The following is a 24550-nucleotide window of genomic DNA, read 5'->3' as shown; positions in this document are numbered from 1 at the left end:
ACTACAGAGCAACTGAAAAATAAATGTATTGTATTAATGTAAATATTTCATTAAAAATTCAGATAAATATAACAAATATAACCTGAAAATATTATATTCTGATTAGTTTGTTTCAACATACAAGTAATTATAATACTCGCTAGGATATAGGTTTTCCGATGAGTTTCGGAACCGAGACACCGAGACCACCTACCCTAAAGCCCGTATCATGCTGGGTCTACAATGCGAGTCGCAAGTCGTGAGTCGCAAGAATTGACCAATCACAGTCGAATTTGGCCCTAAGAATATTTTGACGCCGTCATACGGACTTACCTTAACAATGCATTGGTGAAGCAGGTGAAGCATATACATATGTCAAGTATGGAGTGTGAGGTTATGTGTCATTGTCCATTGATGACATTTCTCTCTCTCTCTCTCTCTCTCCCTCTGACATTTCTCTTCAGGATTATTATAATGACAATAGGATTATTATAATGACAGGCGTAGAAATATGAATGGCACGACAAAATGTCAATATGCTTTATGCCCGACTATCTAATAGAGGTAAATCATCCAAGTAAAATGTCGTTTTCCATTGAACAGGTAATCGCTGTTTTCCGCAGACAAGATCGTTGCGATAAATTATTTTTCGGAGAGATACGTTAAATTTCTGTAATCTGTTGTATAATTTTTGTTCGGTGAATGCGCAAATGCGGTTTATTCAACTTACGTTTGTTAGATGCAAAACGCGTACCTCGTTTCTCGTGATATTAAATGCTTTAATATCACGAGAATTTCCTTTGATGTGTCAGCACAATTTTGTTGATTGTAAGTATGTTGTTAAAAAAAATATTGGATAACAAGCATCAAACTCGATTGAATTTAATTGACTTTTTTACAACTGTATAGAAATGAGTAGGTTATGTTGAGACAAGTGAGATAATAGTTGCATGTGAATTCAACGTATAGAAATAGATTTATGCTAACATAATAAATTGTCATTTATTTTTCATACGTTGTAAAAGATTAGTAACATTAGTACATTTATCATGCGACACCCTGCATGTATATAAATTTTTGTATTGCTAATATTAACCCTTCGCAGAGCAGCAGAAAATGACACATGTTCTGCGAAGGGTTAAAGAGATTCTTTTTTATTGTTTCAGTATATAAAATTCTATGAATAATAGTTTCTACGTGAGAGTCAAAGGAAAATAGCATTATCATGGAAGAGAACCAAGTATCCAATGCTACAGTTCCATCTTTACTTGTGGTTGAATCGGCATTTTGGAATTATTCCGATCATGTCATCCTGGATGATCTTAAGATGGATAGCAACTTTATATGGTTGCTATGTTCGCTAGTATCTGCCATATTCTGGATTGTTTATATCGCTTATTATAATAGTAGAGTGGCTGGTTATATATTCACAAAGTTGTTGAATCGATTTATTATTAGAGACGGATATGTTAAAGTTGGTAAGAACATGTAGTATATAATTAACAGAGAATCGACAACGTATTTCAAGATGTTTATTCCATTTTTACTTTACTCACTCACAGGATCTGTCACACTAAGTGCTTTAAGTGGCAAGATAATGTTTAGGGACATAGTTTATATCACAACGGATTATAGTTTTAGAATTCAGGATGGTTGGCTCATATTTAGGTGGTGGAGAAGTTATGTTCCTAAAGATGTATCGGAAGGTAAAGTGTTTTTCTTAATAATGTCTAATGTAATAAAATAATACGTATATAAATTTTAAAACCAAAATGAAATAACGGTATATATCTTATGAAACTTTCTATATTGTAGATCTCTCACATTCTGACACACGGCTATCAGTTATGTTAAATGGTTTCGAGTTACACGTTTATAATCGCTGTCAACTTTATGCACAATTAGAAAAATCTTTTGGTCTTACACCACAAATGTTTGCCGATGAGGAAAGTCATGATATAAACAGTGACGATCTGGATGGGGAATCTATAAATAATGCAGCTAATGAAACTCGTCATTCGCAAATTAACGCAATGGATGTATCTCGTCATGTGGATAACATCAGGAAGAAGGAAGCTCATGTGATTGCACGTACTTGGAGAGATTTGATACCAGTCATTAAACTAGATATTTGCGCAGTTAGTAACAAGAAATTACTTTGATTCTACTTGTTATTTGTTCGCAAACAAACTTGTGTGAAACCGAGCCGCGCAATGTCGTTCTTCTTCTTCTTTTCTAGGGAAGGCTGGTATTCGGTAATCGATTAGTACCAACTACGTTATCGATAACAGTGGAGGAAGCACATTTTGTATATTCTACAAAACCAGCAGCGTCCAGGCACGATCATTTTATGCACTTTACCAAGTGCAAAGCCGAAAATTTTAAAGTTATTTTGGCCCCTAGCCCGAAATATACCGGAATGGTTGACGATCCACCCAGATACATGGGAGAAGGTTTCGTCGTTTTGAGTTCAAATAATATGGAAGTTTATTATTACATGGACGAAGCCGGTGTCGTACCGGAACATCCTGAAATGATACAACTGGTGAATGGAGACATGGTTGAAGCAATGCCTCCCATATGGGGTATCGATATTAAGTGTGGAAAGGGCACAGATTTCAGTTATGGTCCTTGGGCCGATAGGCAACGAGAGCATTTATTTAAGTTTTTCTTTCCCAATGATTACCAACCATTAAAGATTACAAAATTACCTAAACCAGGTGATAAAAGACAAGTTCAATCGTTCGACATTAGATTGTCAACATTGAATGAGGCAACGGTTGATATACTTTTTAGTAAAAATAGAGAAACAAATGCTGTTCACGTTAATGTAGGACCAGGATCGTATTTAGAAATTACAATGCCATGGATAGTATTGCAAGATGGTTATACTACAAAGATAACGGGTCAACTTCTGCATTTGGAAGCTACAACTAGTCTACAATATCGGAGTTTGGTTGAAAGTGAGACCTTAGAATTTGGAGTAAAGTGTCATTATCCCATCAGATGGAACGATCATCAAGAATGGACGCTGAATTTAACTGGATGTAAAGCAACTGCTAATTTAGTTTATTCACATAAAGACTTTTTTCAAGATATGATCAATGATTGGGCGAGTAAAGCGAGACCTGATATTTTACACTTTGTTCCATATACTTGGAAATTTAGTTTACTTTTAAAGGAATTTGAACTGATTACGCTCTGCAATGAATACAATTGGATCGATTGCTCGTCTCAGAACCAAGAGAATGCGCACATCGCTTTTTGCGGGGAGCTTTTCGATCTCTCGTTCGATCTTCCATTCGTAGACTTTTTACCTGTCACGATACCTTTACGTTTTTGGATTCAAGGAGAGAGCGTTGATCTTTTGTTTTATTTGCCAGAAGTTAATACCAATCGCGTTATTTTATTGGCATTAGATAAGAATGCAAAAATCATGACGCGTGATGGATCTCATAAGCACTTGCATGAATTGAATAGAGGCAAGAAATGGAGAAACTTTTGTCAAAAGGAGTCAGGCTGGGTCGACTGCTGGTCTGTGCCAATTGTGGCGTTGAGTATTAATTATATTTATCATCTATGCCCACCTTTAGGTCCTACTCCACAAGCTAATATAACAACTCCAGAAAAGGAAGAAATTCTCTTGTCTCCTATGCGAATTCCTAAATGTAGAAAATCCCCAGGCTTACAATGGGCAAGAAGTGGTGCACAAAAATTTGATCCGCAGTCCATAACGCCTGATAAAGTTAGTTTAGAACTTGAAATTGGACCATCCATACTGATTTTATATGGATCTTTGCTAAAAAACTTCATGCACTTGAAGGAGAATGTATTTGGAGATTATCAAATGTTTACCGATATGCAACAAAGTAGAAATACTTCAACATCTGCGGAAAGAAATAAAGATAAAGATGTACAAAACAGCAGTATTGAGGCATCTATGGAAGATGAAGAAATAAAATCTAAGCCGTTTGATTCGAGAGATTATAGACCGTTAGAAGTGACTGTTGGTGTTACTATGCACGACATTCAAGCTCATCTGATAAAAAATTGTAATGAAAATGATCCACCGTGCCCGGTTATACTTTTAGAACGTTTTGGGTTTGAAATGAGAAAGGGTTACAGGGAAACGCAACTTCAGTTATTGCTCTCTCCTGCCATTGCTTTAGTTACAGATAACGTGACTAGATCAAATAAAGAACGTCATCTAAATCAGGGACATTTAATGTTGAGTGCATTGCAAGTTAGAGGTCATGCTATGTTTAGCAACGAAGGAAGAAGTTTGGATCAGGAAACATTGGAATACGCGTGGTTGATCGAAGTGCAATTGGGCAAATTAAGCGGGAAAATTACTTCTCCCCAATTGCATCACTTTGTCACATCGTTAGAAACTTTCTTGTTAATGGCGAAAAATACCGAGAATAGTTTACGCCCACCCAATTTACCTTTTCAATGCCATCATGGTCTCGCGCCACTGCAATGTCCAGAGAGTGATGTTGATAAACATTACAGGTATATCTTTTGTTGTTTTTTTTTTTTTTTTTTAATAAAGAGCAACAGGATAAGAATTATTAATGATATAATCTTTGTTACACTCTATCATTGTTATAAAATAAAATCCTTAATATTACAGGTGCCCAAGTTCCGAAGATATAAAATACAGAATGACGAGACTGTCCATAGATGCTGTTGATTTATACCTACAAGAAGTAGGTACTGCCATACAATTTTGGATATCTCCAATTCGTGTTGCTACTTGTAATCTTCATGGACATCAAGTGAAATCGGGCGTTACCGCTGTTTTACCTACGATATCTATTCGCCAGTTTGTGTCTGCGGCAGATTATTTTGCAAATACAAGTAATACTAATACAACTGGTAGTGGTAGATCTCATAATAACGCAAGCAGCCGAATGTCAGGTATTTTTTCTATTACCTACTGTTAAATCCTTAAATGTAATTTTTTTAATTTTGAATAAAAAATAAATTTCTAATACATTTCTTATATACATAACAGGAGATGGATTAGATATATGGCTCGAGGTAGGATCAATATCTCTGGGCCCAGTTGTTCTAGAAGCCGCGATTTCTCTTCCAACTCCAGAACACAATTTGCACTTAGTACAAAACAAATATTTAAAAATGCACGATGAGGCAACAAAACGTTTGTGGTTTCTATGGCCACAGGAAAGTGGAGTAAAGGCAACGAAATGTGGTTGTATAGGAGGTTGCGTATTCTTTGGCACGAACCAGAACGGACCAAGATTTTTCAAACCAAGCTACCACGATCTTCAAGATGGTCTTAACATTGCTGCCTATAGGTAGATATTTATCTTTACATAATGAACATGTTTGATGATTGATTCAAAAGTTTTATCGTAACAGTACGTTCTTCTTGCTTTGACATAAATCACTTTTATTTATAGAATTCATGAACCTGGTAAAGAGAAAGGGTTTGGACAGTCTATTTTGCATGATGGGCAATTGATATTTCACACGCCGCCATATAGCTTGCAAGATATATCTTTGCAAGATGTATGCTATCCTGTAACCGGATTGAAAGTAACAGTCAGTCAGGATGGTCCACAAATTCTGAAGAAAAGTATTGAACGTCCAAGGTCTGTGACCGATCATAATAAAGAAGAAAATAATAGTACAAAATTAAACGTCGCGTCTGCAAGTCCATTGATATCTAGTGGAGATAGGAAATCGTTGGACAGAAGATTTTCTTATACATCGATGCGGTAATCTTTGGAATTTGCAGCGACCTTTTTAATTATTTTAATATTTTTAGATAAATAATTAATTCTTTTTTTGACATTGCATGATTTAATCTAGAAACCATATTTTGTATCTCATAATCTGTATCCTTATCGCTAACAAAGCTAAAGTAGTATTATTTTCTGCATAAGCAATTGAATTAAAAATAGTATTATAAAAGTTATTTAAAGATATAATTTTACAAAAGTTATAAATATCTTATACGTGCATCTAAATGTAATTAATAACGTTTATTTTATTTTATTTTATTTTATTTTTTGTTGCAGTGGTCCGAATACGAAAGATGTACCGTATTCTCGTTTGATTGACGCTAGTCCTGTAGCACAATTACCTCAAAAATTAGATTCCGATTCTAAACTAAATGCAGAACGCAGTAAATCCATTTTAAGTGTACCAGAAATTGAAACTGCACCCAAAAGTAGTGTATCCGATTCGAAATTGGCCGTAGATTACTTTACTGCAACGGAAAATGTAGAAACACTTGAATTAAGCAGCCCACAGTCTTTACCTACAGTTCCAACCAAATTTAATCTCTCTACATCTGCACAATCAACTACAAGAGACGGTGAAGGAGTGAATGTATCGGATTCTCATCATTCATTATACGCGAGGACAAATTCAGAAGAACGATTAAAGCAGGAGGTAAAATATAAAAGATATATCTTATGTGTACGAAAATTTATAATCGCTATATTTATCACAATCGTTTATTACTTATATTTGTAGGTACAACGTACAGTATCCATGTCATCGGAAAATCACTCGGAAGCGTTTTACTCGGCCGACGAAGATATGAGTCATGGATTAAGCGGAAGTCGAACGTCCAGTTTACGTCAATCTATCGTCGGTTCTGGCTGTGTTTTAAACCGCAATGACAGTATAAAGAAAAAATTTTCGTCGGACTTGTCTATTGTTGAGAGCTCGGCTCTCAACAATGTAAATATCTCGGATAAGGCGCATACATTAGAAAGAGCAAAGACACAAATATTAAATACAAAGAGGAGTCCTAGGATCAATAGAAACACTAGTTTTCAAAATGAAGTTGATCAAACTGAAAATTGTTGTTTGCAAGATTCATCGGATAGCCATTCAGTGTCATCCACCAGTTTTATTTCTGCTGTATCCTCACAAGAAGATGTCACACTTGTAAATTTGCACATGCAAGTGAATAAACCAATCGTAGATTCACCGTTATTGATGTCGAGTTATGTCAGTCACTTAACACAGGTACTTTTATATTAACGTGAATTCAATCGTACATTTGCATATGTTAGTTGATTAATGTATAATTTAATACAATATTATAATATACAGTACATATACTACTATACGTAATAAACTACTACACATAATAATAAAAAATAGGTTCGCTGTTCAAACTGGAATCAATCGTCATTACCTTCGGGTGGTGATGCATTTACTACTCCTGTATTTCAACGTGCGGATGATGGTAGATTAGTTTACGTTGGTGGACGATATATACCAAAACTTGAAACTGTCACAGAAGGTTTTACATCGTTGAAAATGATTACACGTTCCGATGGCTCGCCTGTTGCAAGTTCATCCAATAAAACGCCCACACATCCTTATTTGTGGGACGATATATCTCTAAATCAAAGGGAAGGTACAGTATTATTGATAATATAATTTTTATATTTGAATATGGTGTTTTAAGAAAATCTAAGATTTTATATACGCGTAGGTGAAGAAGATAATGCGATGCATAACGAGGAAGAATTATTAGCAATATTGCATGAAACTGGATTACGCACAACGGTTATTGTTAAATTCAAAGGAGATGTCGATATTATGCTAAGTCCTATGGTTCTGGAATCACTTCAGCGATTTATTGATAGTATTATACCAACCTTGGCCAGTTTACATCCATTGACAATCTTAAATCATCTTCACAACGAATGTATAGGCAAAGTGGAGGATGCAAATATTTTAAAACAGGATCAAAGTTTATCGTATTGGAGTCAAGTCCAAACTAGTTCAAAACGATCTACAGCAGAAAGGAATCTTAAAAATGGTCAAGGTGATGATAAATGTTAGTTTTTACGATATATTTTTCTCTATGAACCAAGTTAATTTGTATTTATAATTTTATTTTTAACAGGCAAAATTGCACTACAGACGAATGTCTATGAAGAAAGTATCACAACGCAAATACAAGGCAGTATTATCTTACCAAAGGTAACAATAGTTTTATACGTAATAATTGATGATAATTTATTTACGAATTTCTCATACCTACATATTCTTTAATTATATTTAAAATCTTTTTCAGTTGAATCTAACATTGTTACAAGCATCTGTCGTAGAAGAAATTATCTCGTTTTCCGCGTTAGAAAATATTCGAGACTTGACATGTGTATCGCTATTCGCGATTTGTTTCGACGATGTCACCGCGAGATTCTATCTAGGAAAACAAGCTCGAGAAGTTGTTCAAACTTTCCATAAACCAGCTGCATTACCGAATCAGAAGAAGGTAAACAAAATCAGTAAAGCATTTTTATCTGGACATCAAACTACTGCAGTAGTGGCTGACGTGGGAGGAGAAACAGTATACATAGAAACGTCGGAGAAGCAGCAAGAAGAAATTATAGTCACTTTAAATATCGGTATATAAGTAAATAAATGGATATGTATACGCACACACATGTTCTATATGTGCAATATAAAATTTTTATTTTTCACAGGCAAAGCACATTCTCAATTAAGAAGGCTAAGAAATGAGTCTTCGATATTAAAGGACGCAGTGATTACTGCTATACCCGCACATTATTCGAAAGTATTGTTTACCTGCACAAGAATGACGTCGCCGTTGAAGTGTATTGATTATTATTTACATTATCCGATGGACGAAAAAGAGAAGCTGAATGTACGTAGATTTCTTTTTTCAGTATTATTTCAATAACAATACGTACAATAATTTATTAATAAGCTCACATTTTAGAAACAGGCTGGACCACCGCAAGCTACCGAAGAATTTACCATGGGATGTGGAGAAGATAGATTAGGATTTATTATGTTTGAATGTGGTTTTGAAGGAATCAAATTAAAAGTAGTAAAGAGATCTCAGTTTGAAAAAGGAGAAAACGGTGACGGTGACAAAAAGAATGAGGCCGAAGTATTTTGCACAGACAGTGTTAAAAGCCAAGACGAATTAGATAATAATACTGCTGGTAAAAAAAAAACTATGCTTCAAGTGATATCGCATCAATATTGCGTTTACTTAGTTTATCCTACTTTTAGCGTCCGTAGCAACTACCGCAGAGGCAGAAACAAAACCGACAAATGCATCTGCTGCCACTCAAATGAATATGAGCGCTACATGCACCAGTCTTACGTCGAAAGTGACAAATGGCAATACTGTATCGTGCGTTATTGAATTGAAAACGGTATGGTTCAATTTTGCTGCGCCTCCACGTACCCCAATAACGAGAAAGATTGATTACACGAGATTAGATTGGAATTTGCTCAGTACGGCATCGCCAGCGATAAATGCATGGATGAATCCAAGTAACAAGTTCGCAATTCGTATCGTTCATATGTTTAGAACAATGTATCGAAGATCTACCGCAATTGTTGCCTGCCTTATGGCAGAAGCGTTAGACGTACAAGGAATACATATGCCTCTAAAGGTATGTAACTCGCTTTGATGCAACTACAATAAAGAGTTTCCTGTTGGTTTCATTAATATTATATATTGATTTTTTTTTACATTCAGAGTCGTTACGGAAGATTAACACCTTTAGCGAAAACATTGCAGGAGGATCCTTCTTGTCAATTATGTACTATATTGCAAAATTACGTTTTATTATCTGAAATCGTAAATATTGAAGCTAACTTAAAAGAATCTGATTTACCACTTCTTTCTACATTGCGACAGGTAATAGTTGTTAAAACACGTAAGATTTGATTTATATGAGAACTTTGTATCTTCGTTATTATTGTAAATTTTAAATTTTTTTACATTTATAGGGTGTCATTGTATTAAGCAGGCAATGGAAGAACGTACTTTATACGCCATTATTACTGGAGCATAATTACAAAACTAAACATGTTAAACCATTAAACGTTACATTTGCTGTGTCAGATCCTGATGAGGTAAGATATTTTTTATACGTAGATTAGAGGAAAATGTACAATGATTATGATTTGAACCTCAATATTGATGCCTCGTTTTCTAGAAATGTTGACAAACAGAAATACACATATATGAGTATTGAAAAAGAGTATTATATATAAGAACAAAAATATACGTACATATAAGTATTAAAAAATCAAGGTTTAAAACAATCTAATAATTTGTATAATTTTGTATATATTTTGTGTGTGTAGCCTCATAATATCTACAGATATCCAAAAGTTATCAATAGAAAAAGCGTAATTTGCTAGGAACTTTTTCTTTCAGCAAATAAGTAAGACAGAAGTGGAGGAAGAAATCGATGTGAAAAGGAGTAAGAATCCTTCAATAAAGAATATTTTTACAAAATTTGTGCATTATGCAAAATATAACAAAAGTAGTTTTAATATATTTTTTCTTAAAAATAAAATTTTAAACTAAACGCTTTAAAATTCTTCTTGCAAAATTGTTATTAAATAATGGTTAAGAAATGCGTTACATACGTATATATGTTTTTAACAAGCTGTTATATGTCCAATGCAGCAATTTTATGTTACATACATATGTATATATATTTTGACATATATATATACAACACATTTATCTTTGGTGCAGGTTTAGCAATGCTTGCAAAATATATATGTGATTATCTAATAAATAGCTGTATATAGAACAGCTTTTGAAGACGTTTCTCAAGATATTTCTACACACACACACACACACACACACGCACACACTAACCCACACCCACACACCCACCCACTCACCCACACACCCACCCACCCACACCCACACACCCACACCCCCCCCCCCCACACACACACACACACACATTAAAAATTCTTTAATTGTATTTCATTGTGCTATTCCATAAAATCAGCTTTAAAACGCTTTTAAGGCAATTTAAGACGTTATAATATTACAGAAAAATAAAAAGAGTTTGATATTGACTACACGTTAATATCAGACAAACATATAAATCTTATGTAAAATTATGTTATATAATTAATTATTAATTATCTTAATAAAATTTGGCTTTGTTAGCAATACTAAAAAATTATTTGAGCTTTGGTTTGCTAATACTTATAGGAGAATCTGTTGACGGATGGGGAGGGTAGTGCAGGAGATGTTGATGATCAGGAAGTGACAGATGAATGCGCTATGCTCATCCACACGGACCATATGCATAAACACACACATATCAAAAGCGGACAAGATAAAACATCAGGTATATTACAAATTATACAATAAACGTAGCCTTATAAATTTTTGCTGACAGAGTATTTGAAAAAGAAAACAATTTTTATAATAATAATTAAATTGTTGAATCAATTTGTATAATAATTTCAATTTGTACATACCCGTATATTATTTATTATGGTATGCTTTATAAATTATAATATAAAAAAAGAAACGATATATCTTTTTGAAAAATGTACTTTATTAATCGCAGAACATATATCCGTCATTATGATTCCATCAAAAATCATTTTGCTTTCAATGCTTTTACTAAACCCGTTGTACATAAATGCTTATGTATGTTCGTCCAAACGCCTCTTTTCCCTTTGCTCTGATAGCTCTTTAGCTTATTAGCCTATTAGTAACCGATTAGCTTGTTAATCCTGTAATTAACAAACATAATGTAACCTTATACAAACGCTTGGCTTCATGTGTAAATGACTAGGTATGTGTGGTGATGGTTTGACGGTTCCTGTAAGCTCTCCTCGCGGGAAAGATACGACCCCTTTAGCAACACCAGTTCCAGGCCCGGATTCATTTTCCTCTCCTTCTCCACCCGTAGCTCTTCCAAAGAGAGGAAAAACGTTACAACCAACGCAAGTGCCTGCTAGTACACGTGCAAGTATCGTTTTCCCCTTACTCACCAGCGGTGGGTTATTCAGTCAAACACGAGAACCAATCAACATGAGTAAGTGGACAGTAAATCAGTTGTTTAATTTTCTTGACAACTATATAGTACGTAGCAACTTTCTTCATCTTTGAGTGAGGCAGTTGGAACAATAATAACGATTAGACTGTCGTGCATGATCTCATCTTTTGCATATAATTATCATCATCGTGCAATTTTGTACGTACTTTTATTGCATACCTTTCTCTTTTATTAATGTATTTCTAGAGTATTCAATCTCTTTGAACATCTTGACAACTTTTATTATTACTGCATCTTTACTTGATATTCTGTTTATAGTTGATTTATTATTATTATTACTATTATTTATTATTATCATTAATAATTATATCTATGTATAGAGTTGTCGTTGATGAATCGATAACGTATTTTTATAGCAGGTTACGGAACATTGAGAGAAGAAAAGACTCCGCAAATTCATATCTCACATTCACATCAACTTGGTTCCAATCCTAGCATCTATTCTGGAGGCATGGGTCACGGTAGTCAACATAGCACTGGAAGTTTAGACCAAGTTACATCTCCTACGAGTCATTCTACTAAGCCTATAAATACAGGGGAAGATTTGTATAGCTGGATGGCAAAACAGCAAGAATTTATCAAGGATAATGATAAAGGAAATTTAAAGGGAAATTGGGTAAGTCTAGTCACTTTATCACACGATATAGTCTTCCGATAATAAAATGTCAGAAATGTATGTATTATGGGACGGTGAAGATTTGTATATATCAAAAACTTGTATGCTCATCTTCCGTTCCGTTTTTACTTACGTAGGTCTTTCGTACAGAGCAAAAATCTGCAAAGGTACATTTGAAAAGACGCAATTTTTTGCCACTCTACAGCACAGATGGGTCATTCCAATGCAATATCGATTAAAAATATTCTTTTTTAGGATTCAAAAATTAACACTATGACTACCGACGACACCGAAGATTCCGATATACAGAGCGGTGCTTTCCTGTATCCAATGAAAGACTCTCTAAGATTATTGGATGCACATTTGATTTTTGAACCGCTTTTGTCGTCCTTATCGGTTATGCCACAACAGATGCTATCAGTTATTGGATCAGGAAATGTAAATAATATGTCCTCCTTAGATTCATTAGGCTCAAATTTATCTCTTGTAGGCAGTATGGATACTATGCGCATTGATATAGTCGTGAGCGAATTTGGAAAAGTAACAGATAAGAAAAAAAGTAAGGTTTATAAAAATATTATTAAAACAAACTTTGTGTAAGTATAAGATTTATATTTATAAATAATTCATTTCCTGTTTTAATGCTTATAGATGACAAATGTCAGCTAAGAAAAGGAACCAACTCGAAATTTTATCTCGATATACCGCCAGAGACACCAGCATTTTTATGCGAAAAAATTGGCGTAGATATCGATATTAAAAAAATGGCTGATATGACAGTAGATGACATGATACAAAAGCAAAATGTTCTATATATATCTAGAGGTCAATTGAAAAAGCATACTAGTACAGTGGTTAACATTAGTTTAAATATTCGTTACATAAGCCAGCAAGTAAACATGCCTCTGCTTAGATTATTACATCAAATAAGTAACATGTATCAAAATGTTAAAGAGACACAAATGGAGTTGAAGGAGCAACAGCCTGAAGGAAAACGTAACGCTAACATAATCGTTAATGACAACGTTGCGAAAAATGGCTCATCGTCAAGTAAATATATCATATTTTATTAATTGTGAATAATTATGTGTGCAATCTATTTTGCACCTAATAGAATGATATACTTTTTAGCATCTGATCTGCAAGAACAGTTTCTCACTGGTGGTAAAAAGATTAAAGCACCGTTGCTTCGTAGCAGTTTCGAACCAACGCAGTCAAAAGCCGTACCAGGTGCAACTGTACGATCTCGACCGCAAAGTTTCGCACAAAAATTACGAAGCACCGGCAAAAGTGTCAAGGGCTATATTAATTTGAGCGAAGGCGTTACAACGCCCAGTTTCGGAGCAAGCCCTAGCGGGTCTGGTTTAAACAACGTTACGGATACATGTAAAGATAGCGCCGCACCGTTAACGCCACGATGCTGGAAAACGATATACTATCTTCTGGATTTGTACGCAACTCGTCCGGAAACTAAAACTATTACCCATCGATTTTCGATACCAGCAGATGCAGCGGAACATTATAAAAGCGGAAAAAAGTATGAAATCTTGAATGAAACCAAAGATGTTGATATTGAAAAAGGGTTGACGGCGGAGAATAGTTCAACGCCAGTTCCTCCATCGAGAGAGTTAAGTAAGTATAAAACATTTTTCAATGTTTGCTTAATCTTTTCAGCTTTAATAATCGAATGCTATTTACAGACATTGTAACAGGCGAAAGAACACGGCTAATTATTTTTGGCGTTGCGCGAATCCACAGAACCAGATTATTGGCTACTTTAAGTGGCTTAAAGCTTGAGGCAGAAATTACTAGTTTACACGCCAGTCTAACTTGCCGCAAGAAATCGCGGCCCGCAAGTTTAGAATGCAGTATGACTGGACAAATCGGAAGAACCATGATTGTCTTGCTGGAAGGCGTTGCCCCTAGTCAACAAACAGTCGTAAAAGTTACCGTTGGAAAATCACAAGCTCTATATTCCAGCATTACGAGGCGTCAAAAGGACAAGAACAGCGGTTTATTGACTGTCGGCGCTGTAAATATCGATATACCGCAGCATCCTGTAGCATTACACGGAATGATGACTAGAGGCAGCAAACAATTGTCGTCCACGTTGCAGGTAAACATTAATCTTGTAATAACGTTTAAATTCTAAAAAAAAACACGTATAAAAAGGAAAGCTATCTTGCAGGAATTAAGAGTTACTAGAACATCATCGAGAATGTCGCGGGGACAACAACAAGACGATGTAGATGCTGTTCCGGGCAGTCCGCATCATTACGCGCCAGCTCCTTCGATAGACGTAGAGAAACCACAGGCCGTGTCTGGTCTTTTAGAACCTATCGTTATGCAGTTTCACATAATATTGCAAAGCCTAAGTATAACTGCGGCATTGTTACCATCTCTCCAAGCACAGTACAAAATGGACCAAGTGAACAGTTCCGGCATAACAGGCAGCAAGGCTAAGTTTACTATAGATTTGCCTCATCATAATCTGAGTTTCACGACAAAATTGCAAGTGACAGAAGCGAACTTGCCGTCTGAAGCAAGTATTGAATTACCTAAAGTACATGTTTCGGCCGAATATATTCAAGACGGAAGCAGTAATTTAAATGATAGCAAACTAGCAGGTAAATAATATATGAATCATGTATTTTTAGGTTTTAATAGTTGCGTTTTAAACGAAATTATGTCTGTCTTGCAGATGGTGTCGTACTGAGACAAGGTAGCTACCTAAGTGCAACTGCAGATATCGGAGTGTTTGAACATTCTTTAACGACGGATCTTCTAAATCATTTGGTATTTGTACAAAAGGTATTTATGAAAGAAGTAAACGAGGTAGTACAGAAAGTCTACGGAGGTGAAAAACCAGTACCTTTGTGGCTCGAAGACGATGAATCAACCAACTCTACTTTGAAACGAATTTTATTTTCACTAATTATACGTATTAAGGTAAGGGATGTTTTACAAAATTTTTTCTATATTTATTTTGCTTCATTGGAAATTTGCCGTTAGCATCTGTGTATTCATTATTAATTTACGACAGTTTTTGATCAATCTAAAAAAATATCCATTATAAAAGGATATCTATCCATCATAAAAGGAACTTGATTTCTTTACAGAGGATTCAATTGACTGCAACAACTCCAACAAACTCGGCAGTGCGATTAGAAACGGGTGCGGTAGAATTTCAATTATCTAACAGAGTGCAAAATGTTTCTGGAGCTACTCAACCTAATCCCTACATGAAATTATTTGGCAAAGCACAAGTTGATATTAATTTAAGTCTGGGACAATTGCTAAAAAATGTATTATTTGAAGAAGCAGAGCCCGAATTTCAACAGTTTGCTTTCTTCAATACTAGAATAGGATTACGAAATGCATTTCAAGAGGAAATGGCTCAGGGTGAAGACAAGGAAGTAGTTTTAATTACTCTTAAACGTCCGTTGATTTATATACAACCGATAGCTATCGATAAAGCTATACTCGTTTGGTTAAATTACAAAAATGCATATGAATACTGGAATGAAAAGCGATCTAATTTAAACAAGGAAGTGTTAACTGCTACTCAGCAAGTATTTGAAAAAGTTCCATTTGGGCAACTGACGAGTCAGCTCAGCGCACCTCATCTTGGAACATTATTTTTGCAATTAACAGTCGATGATATGGGCATATGTATACCGCTTAATCCCTTACCACCAAATACGTGGAGATTAAACAGAAGTCTTTATGACGGAGAATCGCGAGGTGCTGTTGTGGTAACGCTTGAAAATACAAGCATATCCGCATGTAGTAGCGGCAGTTTGGTTAGTAAAGGAAGGTACGTATATGTGTGTGCTCATAATTCTTTTACTTGAAAGCTCTTGATATTTATATGACTTATATTTTAAATTGTATTTTGCTTATTAGATTTGTAGGATTATGCTTGAGATTTGCGGAAGACTTTGAAACTTCTTTGGACGATTGGAAACCAGATATGACCGATAGTACGATAATGAATTTATGTGTTGTATCAGAAGGCACTTACGAAGTGTGTAGTAGGACTATCGCTCAGAAACAAGTCAAGTCTGGTACGATCTGCATATTTAATGACAATAATATTTTTTAGAAGCATATAATCATCTATCGCTTTTTCTTTTGTACAAAATTTTTGGAAATAATTATTTTTTTTCTAGATAACGCTAAATGGATCTTAAATGTTCAATGGCAAATGGAAGGAGTCGATATTCATCTTGATGTCAATGTAGGACAACAGCTGTCAGCTCTTGGACATACATTAACGATGCTAACTGGTTCTGAAGAGGAAGATGATATTCACGTTCCTCCAGATTATGACAGCGACGATGGAGATCAACCAGAAAATAGCACTAGCCAGGTTAAGAAAAAAGTATGGTTTAATTAATTTTATTTTTTGCCATTTATACGCGCGGCCTTTGTAAAAGTAAGTACGGCATAATAAAAAAAAAACACCTTACGTACGATGTATATAAAACTATACGTAAAGTTTAACGTAGATTTTGGTAGCATTTCGTATTCAGAATAATTTGCAATACTTGTGTAACCTTAATTATTTAAAGATATCCCAATATTGACGTGGAGTAGCCATATATTTTATTTAAATTAAACGTATATGCCGTTATAGGAAAGCATCGTAATGAAAAAATCGAAAAATTGGACAGACAGTCTCCCAGCATTTATCTTCGATCCTACACTCGATGCAAAAAAGAGGTCACAATTGATTGAGAAAGAAATGAACGAACAAGCGAAAATTATTAACGATTTGCGATCGTTGGGCGCTTCGCATGGTACAATCGAGCAGGAAATGAAACGTCTACATGAATTAGAAGCGATGGTATTTAAAGACTTTAGAAGGTATGCCATGAAATGACTTGGCTTTCTTTGCACGTGCACATTTTTATTTGAATCATGTTCTCCAGGGATATGATTCAGAAACTAAGAAGACAATCGGTGAAAGCTTCTGGTATTAAGGGTAAATTAGGACTTGGTAGCAAACCGAACACGTATCGTTCAAGATCATTTATTGTACCCTCGCCCACGCCAGAACATCATTTAGAGAGTCCGGAAGATATGAATACGGAAATTAATTCAGCAAATTCAGCTAGTTATGAAAGCAGTCCTAGGAGCGGTCCCAGTCGGTATGCATTTATGTATTTAATTTTAGATAATTCTTTAAAACATTATTTTTCAATAATTTAATTTTTCTTAAATAATTTTAAATTAAGTTATATATAGCGTTTAATTAAATAACCCGTTTGATTTGAAATAATTTATTATTATATAGATCGGCTTCCCTGCGAGTAAGAGGGCTTGGCGGACCACGAGTTACTTTTAGTGATACGCATACAATGTGCAGGTATGATTGAAACCGTCTTAGAAATAAAAAAAAATATATAAATTAATTGTTTGTGATTTATATCACAGGCAATCGTCTCTACCCAGCGCTAGTTCTGATTTGAGTTTACCAGAGGGAGAGTTGGAATGGCCAGAGACTATTGAGATAGAAGGAGAACGAGTTGAATTGAGAAAGAAAAATAGAGATATTAGTTGTACATCTAGTTACGACAGCATGGAGGGAAAGTATGTACTCTCAATAATTATTGAAATATATATTTATATATGAAATACCTCAAGTATATTATGTTATCCTTGCTTTGCAGTGCACCATTACTCGATTCATTTGGAAAAGAGCAAGCTTCATCGACATCCTCTCCGTTTATTACATCTCAGAAAACTCAGGAACCTAATATAGATTTTGAACTTGATGTCAAAGTTTTAATTAATAGTGGAAAATGCGTGTTACATACAAAAGACCCAGGGAAAGAAGATGAAATTAAACTGTAAATAATATCCATAATATTTCCATAATTTATTGTATACATAATTGTATACATTCTTAATTATTAATACCTTTTACATATTCTCAAGATTAGTGAAGAACGTGTCGTCTACGTAATCTCTCTATACTAAACTAATTGCTAAAACTAATTTAAAAAAAAGAGATTTATTTACATAAATGTTTATCGTATCGTGACTTGATCTTATTCTCTAGTACTTTCTAGAATATAATTTTTATGAAATAAAAGTGTCGTCTTCTTTCTCCTTTACAGCTTGAGTAGAATGAAGAAGGAAAGATCGTGTTCTGGTGGTACGTTCGAATTTCAACCTGGCAGTCCCAGTAGCAGCAGAAAACATTTAAATAGTAAAGAAAAGCCATCAACAACTAGTACATCTCGATTGAAATATCTGCAACATGCAAGTGTGCCTTTGGTAGATTTAACAATTTTCCATATTCCTGGTTTGGATGTTAAGGTAAAATAAAACATTTTGTCTATCGATAATTTATATATTTTTTAAACAATGATATAAAGGAAAAACTATTTTGCAGGTTCATTACGAATCCAAAACTCTTCCAGAAGAATCATTGTCTCCTCGTATATCTACTGAGAACAGTCTATTAAATCCAATTTCAATGACAGTACTTAGAAAATCTAGTACTAAAAAGGCCAGTCTGTTTGCTTGGATGACTCTTCAAAGCATTCCAGAGGAAACTATTATTAGTCCTCATATCCTTGAATTTTTAGAACAAACTCTAGAGCCAATTCCGAGCAAGAATAATTTCCAGAGTAATGTGCAAACAAATGCTGGCTTTCTGTTAGAAAATACAGAAAACACATCATGGGCAGCCACTGCTGCAAGTAGCACGTATGTTTATGCCAGTTTCCCCGTTGATGTAATAGTATACTTTCATATGCAGCCATCTACATTTAGGTATATATTATAGACATTTATAAATATTTATATAAATTTTAAAGGGTCCGACATTTATTAATAACGTTCAATCTTTTTACAGATTTTCGTGTTTACCAGTTTCCCGAGTAGAATGTATGTTACAATTACCATCTCTCGATATCGTATTTTCATCAAAACGTGCTGAGGAAGAGTTGAGAGAATTTCGCGAGTCCAAGTCGCAAACGACGGGCAAGGAAATAGGTGGATCAGCTATCGGTGGATTATCTGTCACAGGTTGTTTAGCGGATTTTTCCGTTTATATTTTTCACCCATATGGTGGGGGAAAGAAAACAGGATTAAAAGAAGCACAATGGTCGCCTTTGTCGGATAGCGAAAGAAAAGATTCGTTGAGTATCAACGTCGAATTTGTAAAATTTCATTTGTCAAGAAGCAGAAAATTGAATTTTCAAAGCGAACAGCTTAAGAAACTTTCGGATACTAGTCGTGCTGTCATACGATTTTCAAGTATGTATATAATGCAACTCGAACGAGTCGAGCATACGTTATTACGTTATTTACATGTACTTTTTTTTATAATAAATTGTCTTTGTATAATATTAATTTTTAGCAATCATCGATATTGGATCTGCCTCATTTAAATACGACATGCGTCGATTGACAGAAATTCTGGCATTTCCAAAGGCTTGGTATCGACGTAGTATAGTAAGACGCTTGTTTCTGGGAGACTTAAGTTCAGGCACCGCATATTCCGAAGGGGATGGAAGTCCTCTAAATCAGGAAGAAGCGGTCATGGGTAGCTCCTTATTGAAACATTACGATAGGCATGCATGCGATCCACTGTCAAAAAGCGCACCTGAAAGAAGTCCCATATTAAATAGAGAAAAATTGAAATTAACCTTGGAAAATGATATGCCAAGACCGCGATTAAAAGGTATTTGCTTTTGTACGTTGGATAGTTTGCGAAAGTAAACTTGTAAAACTTTTATAAATATTACTTTTATATATCAGACATTGGAAGAGGCTGGAGCTTTACAAGCGCAGACAAACAAGTGTCATCCCAAGTCAACGTAAGAGAATCCGCGTGGGAGACATTAGTGTTATTTGCGGTGAACTTTACGCGCCTAAACGTACATATGAATATGGGTAACGTAATGGGCAATGTTAGCTGGATGACAAAGGATTTTAGATCAGATGGAAGACTGTCTATTGGTAGCACAGGACATAAAAATTTGTACATAGGCATTGGCTTGGGAGGATCGAGTTTAGATGCGAAAGGTGGTATAGTTGGTGGGACAATTGAATTAAGTAGAATTGATACTTACAGTGAGTTTTTTAATAATTAAATTCACGTACATTGATAAGTTATTGTAGAATTCAATTTGTTTCTTTACGCGTTGTCATAGTACACATTCGAGAAGAACCCGGAATAGAACCTGATCATACAGTGGGATTAAAATTATTTGCGTTAGAATTACGATTGGATTATATGGGAACAAGTGTTCTAATGTCTCGAGTGTCTTCGTTGGATGTTACTCTTAGAGACGAGTGGAAGATTAATCGTAGCAGCAGTGGTGATGCTTTCATGCCAACCCGAAGGTATGTTTTAATCTTAATGAAGTTAAATGCCGTGCTGCTTCAATAAAATAGGCAAGAAAACCCAATATTATTTTGTCAACGTCAAACATTTAAAAAGCAACGTATAAATGTATTAATAAATGTTTATTACAGACCCGCTATTATTTTCATGCACGGTGATTTGGGTTGGGATCAATTACAAATTATGATTAGTAAGTCAACAACAGCCGATTTGTTGAAAATGTTTTACAAACTGGATGAGTTTTTCAGTCAACAATTTAAGAGTAGCAAACGAGTATTTAGTTCATTACAGCCAAAACATCAACGAATGAATAACAGTAGTATCAAGAAAAAACAACAAAAGAAGAGATCTGCTGTTGACGGTAAATTCAAACCGTTGTCATTGATTTAGCAGCTATCATAATGAAAACTGTAATGCTAATTAAAATATTGTAGGAGGTCCATGGAGTTTAAATCAGACTGCGATATCAGATGCTAGACATCATAGACATTGGCAAAGAGTATTAACTCAAGTAGCTGGTCTTCAATTGGGAAGTCTAAGATTTTCTTTGCCATCAACTGGTACCGTCCTCGGTGGTACAATGGAACTTCACGGCTGTAATATTAGCTTAGCGTGTTTCCACGGAATTAATTTTAAAAGCAAAAGCTGGGCTCTGTTCTCATTAAAAGAGCCCTGTATAAGTTTCGCTACAGAAGCCCAAGAAATCCCGAGTGTTGAAAGTAATTAATATTAAATAGTTATCATGCTATTTCAATAGTGTATCAATGGTGTAAACAATAAATTTTTTTTTTTTTACGCAGCGCCCAACACGTACGACGTTCATGTTGTACAGACGTTAACCATCAGTTTAGGTCATCAACAAGAACAGCACGCAAGACATCATTCCATGGCAACCGTGTGTAGATTAAGTCGAAGTGTATTATTTCCACCGCAATTTAAATCTTTACAAGAGTGGTTTCATTATGCATTTGCTAGTAGTGAAATTGATGGTATATATCAAATATAAATGAAATTTTATCATCATTTTTTTTCTATAAAATTATGTGCGTCTAACTTCCTCCTTCATTTGATAGCGGTAGATAGATTTCCATGTGTCGAGAGGGATAGAGTGGACAGTACATCTGACGGTAGTAATGCATCACGTGGAAGGAGTACGTCCGCAACGCCTGGTAAACTACAAGAACACTCGCACACACGGGAAGTGATATTCGCTTTGCCTTCGTTGCAGTTACATCTAAAAACTGAACATTTACAAACTGCTAGAACACCAGACGTTATAGGTATGTACATTAAAAAACATCGATTTTTCAAACGATCACTGCATAATTGTTTAAATATACGTTTATGTAACATTACTTGCTTGTTTTTATACGAATCAAACGTTATATAACACATTTTATGAGATACAAAAATAAGCTAAATATAATGATGTGCAATAAATACACATCAATGTTTATGCAACACGTGCATGGAAAGTGCCCCATTACGCACGCTACGCGTGTGTGATAGACCACTTTCCAAGCACTTGTAACATAAAATAGGAAGTGTAAGTCGTGTGTAAAGATGAAAATTCCCGGGTGCGGAGTTTACGCACGAGCCGAGGGCGAGTGCGGTAACCGTCATACTTGTCGTACAAATAACTATTTAATGAAATTAATACGTACAGTGGTTTTCTTTCTAAATGTTATGAAATTATATTAATAAATACCATCGGTACAAATTTATGTTAAATCACATTAAGCACAAAGCACAATATTACATGTCTTTTTACTGTCCTAATTATTCTGCAATTGGTTCTTTCGTGTATTTTTAGGACTTCCTAAGCATATTTCATATAGTAAGTATATATGGAATGAAGTTTATTATGTTTAGAATGATAAGAAAAAGTAGAAATCTATACATGTTTAAATAAATACTTTATACATGTTTATACATGTATAAATGCTTTATACATGTTTAAATAAATACTTAAGCGATACCTGTATGCTGATAGTCTTGTTTAATAAGTTCTCAAAATCCTAAAAAGTTCATAATGTAATGACAAGCAAATTAAAATTTATAATTCTTTTCTGATGTTGTAATCTGGAACATGAAACTATAATTATGCTACAAGCATAATATTGTGAAGATAATGTAACAAAGAGTATACATGCATTTAAAAATTTTCATAATTACTTAATATAAACAACTAGTAATGCTTAAGTAAAAGCATGGCATTTTTTTTTAAGTTTTATTACTTAGATCTAAAAGTATGTATCTATGATATATCGTTTCATTAGCATTAACTTCAGGATAATGTATGTGTAAAAATGTGTTTAATTTAAAAAATTATCGTTGAAATGTTTTGATTATGTTGTAATTATTCCGATTTACAGGCGAAAAACCATTAGTTGAATGCAGCTTCATAACAGAATTTGAAGATCATATATTTGTTACCGTTGATGCCGAAGCCTTCTTCTTCCTACATGATCTCATTACATCGTATGTGAAAGAAAAGGAAAGAGTGGTAGGGGCTTTATTGAAAATATATTTGAAATAACTTTAAATCTGAATCTAATCTTATATTTAGAAAAAAGCATCTTATTCTTATGAAATTTCCTATATTACAGCATACAATGCAGAACATGGGTGCGAGAGCGCACAGTCCCGATTCACAAGAAAGAAAGAATATAAACACAGGTACAGTTAACATGTCTAGCATAGCCGTTATTTCTGAGGACGAGAAGAAACGCAAACAGTTTGATCCGGCTGAAATGTTCATAAAAGATTGGCGATCATACAGATGTAAAACATGGCACTTGGAACCGACAGTAAGGTAAGTTATTTCTTAAATGTAGTCTCTCTCTCTTTCCGTATCGAAACCAGTTAAGATAACGCTGTCATAAATTTCTGTCAAGGCTACTCTCATGGGCCGGCAAAAGTATAGAACCCTACGGAATCGATTATATTCTTCAGAAATTGGGATTTTCCCATGCACGCACGACGATACCAAAATGGATACAACGAGGATTCATGGACCCTCTAGACAAATTACTCGCCATTCTTATGTTAAGAATGGTACTAGCCGTTCGTGAAGAACCATCGGATGAACAAAAAGAATATAAAAGAGAAAAATAATACCAAATTGACTTTTTTTAATAATATACATATGATCTCGTAATATATATTACAGTGCAATAACTGGTAAGAAAGACATAATACACATCAGTGTTACTTAAGATGCGGTAAAGTTTATGCGTAAAGTAACAAGCCTATGTATACATTTTTTTTTATTGTTTGTTTAAAGTAGCTGAGTTCTGAAGTAGCTGATATTATAGTAATATAATTGGAAAAAGAACCATAGTGGTTGATAATAATCGTTCTTGGTAAAGAACTATGAAACTTATATTTGTAAAACTGATGTCCAGATGTATGTATAATATGTTTCAATATATATATATTTGTAAGTGTAATAAATAAAACGTAACGATATGTATCCAAAAAACTGTATATTACTAATATACACGCATATATAATCTTTTTACTAGATAGATATTGTTTTTTATCTTAATTGAGAGAGAGAGAGAGAGGGAGGGAGGGAGGGAGGGAGAGAGAGGGAGGGAGGGAGAGAGAGAGAGAGAGAGAGAGAGAGAGAGAGAGAGAGAGAGAGAGAGAGAGAGAGAGAGAGAGAGAGAGAGAGAGAGAGAGAGAGAGAGAGAAGACATTATATTATTTTAACATATCTTAACT

At 34.5% G+C, this 24550-nt stretch overlaps 1 protein-coding gene across 16 annotated transcripts; it reads left to right on the top strand.

Annotated features, from left to right (window-relative positions):
- Nucleotides 1-97: 97 nt before the first annotated feature.
- Nucleotides 98-24388, top strand: LOC112467922 (uncharacterized protein KIAA1109-like). 16 transcript variants are annotated; one of them, XM_025036857.1, is made up of 51 exons: nt 98-543; nt 1146-1457; nt 1542-1685; nt 1795-2117; nt 2219-4491; nt 4613-4899; nt 4997-5300; nt 5406-5723; nt 6027-6402; nt 6487-6987; nt 7126-7384; nt 7463-7810; nt 7880-7956; nt 8051-8384; nt 8463-8644; nt 8720-8948; nt 9019-9407; nt 9494-9655; nt 9748-9873; nt 10982-11120; nt 11577-11819; nt 12200-12456; nt 12594-12623; nt 12712-13015; nt 13108-13506; nt 13588-14088; nt 14157-14572; nt 14645-15083; nt 15158-15405; nt 15576-16273; nt 16363-16523; nt 16629-16840; nt 17096-17325; nt 17391-17609; nt 17756-17827; nt 17896-18051; nt 18132-18311; nt 18582-18783; nt 18860-19242; nt 19325-19728; nt 19832-20155; nt 20233-20547; nt 20628-20820; nt 20953-21182; nt 21256-21540; nt 21622-21810; nt 21895-22101; nt 22635-22658; nt 23197-23327; nt 23431-23636; nt 23719-24388. In XM_025036857.1, the coding sequence occupies exons 2-51, from the start codon at nt 1205-1207 to the stop codon at nt 23936-23938; spliced, it is 15102 nt and encodes a 5033-aa protein (XP_024892625.1). In that variant the 5' UTR covers nt 98-543; nt 1146-1204; the 3' UTR covers nt 23939-24388. The 16 variants fall into 16 exon arrangements, with proteins under 16 accessions (XP_024892625.1, XP_024892622.1, XP_024892633.1 ...); XM_025036854.1 differs by having other exon boundaries at nt 12197-12456; XM_025036865.1 differs by lacking the exon at nt 10982-11120 and adding an exon at nt 10181-10226 and having other exon boundaries at nt 11694-11819; nt 12197-12456.
- Nucleotides 24389-24550: the final 162 nt, after the last annotated feature.

This window comes from Temnothorax curvispinosus, unplaced genomic scaffold, assembly GCF_003070985.1.
Source record: "Temnothorax curvispinosus isolate PA1 unplaced genomic scaffold, ASM307098v1 QBEX01017880.1, whole genome shotgun sequence".
In the NCBI taxonomy this organism is placed as follows: Eukaryota; Metazoa; Arthropoda; class Insecta; order Hymenoptera; family Formicidae; genus Temnothorax; species Temnothorax curvispinosus.
This window is presented reverse-complemented; position numbering and strand designations above follow the sequence as displayed.

Excerpts from the sequence above, each read along its gene's own strand:
- LOC112467922 (XM_025036854.1), top strand. The coding sequence starts at position 1,205 with ATGGAAGAGAACCAAGTATCCAATGCTACAGTTCCATCTTTACTTGTG. Across the intron at positions 13,507-13,587 it reads GAAAAATGGCTCATCGTCAA|CATCTGATCTGCAAGAACAG; the intron begins GTAAATATATCA and ends TATACTTTTTAG. Across the intron at positions 14,573-14,644 it reads AATTGTCGTCCACGTTGCAG|GAATTAAGAGTTACTAGAAC; the intron begins GTAAACATTAAT and ends GCTATCTTGCAG.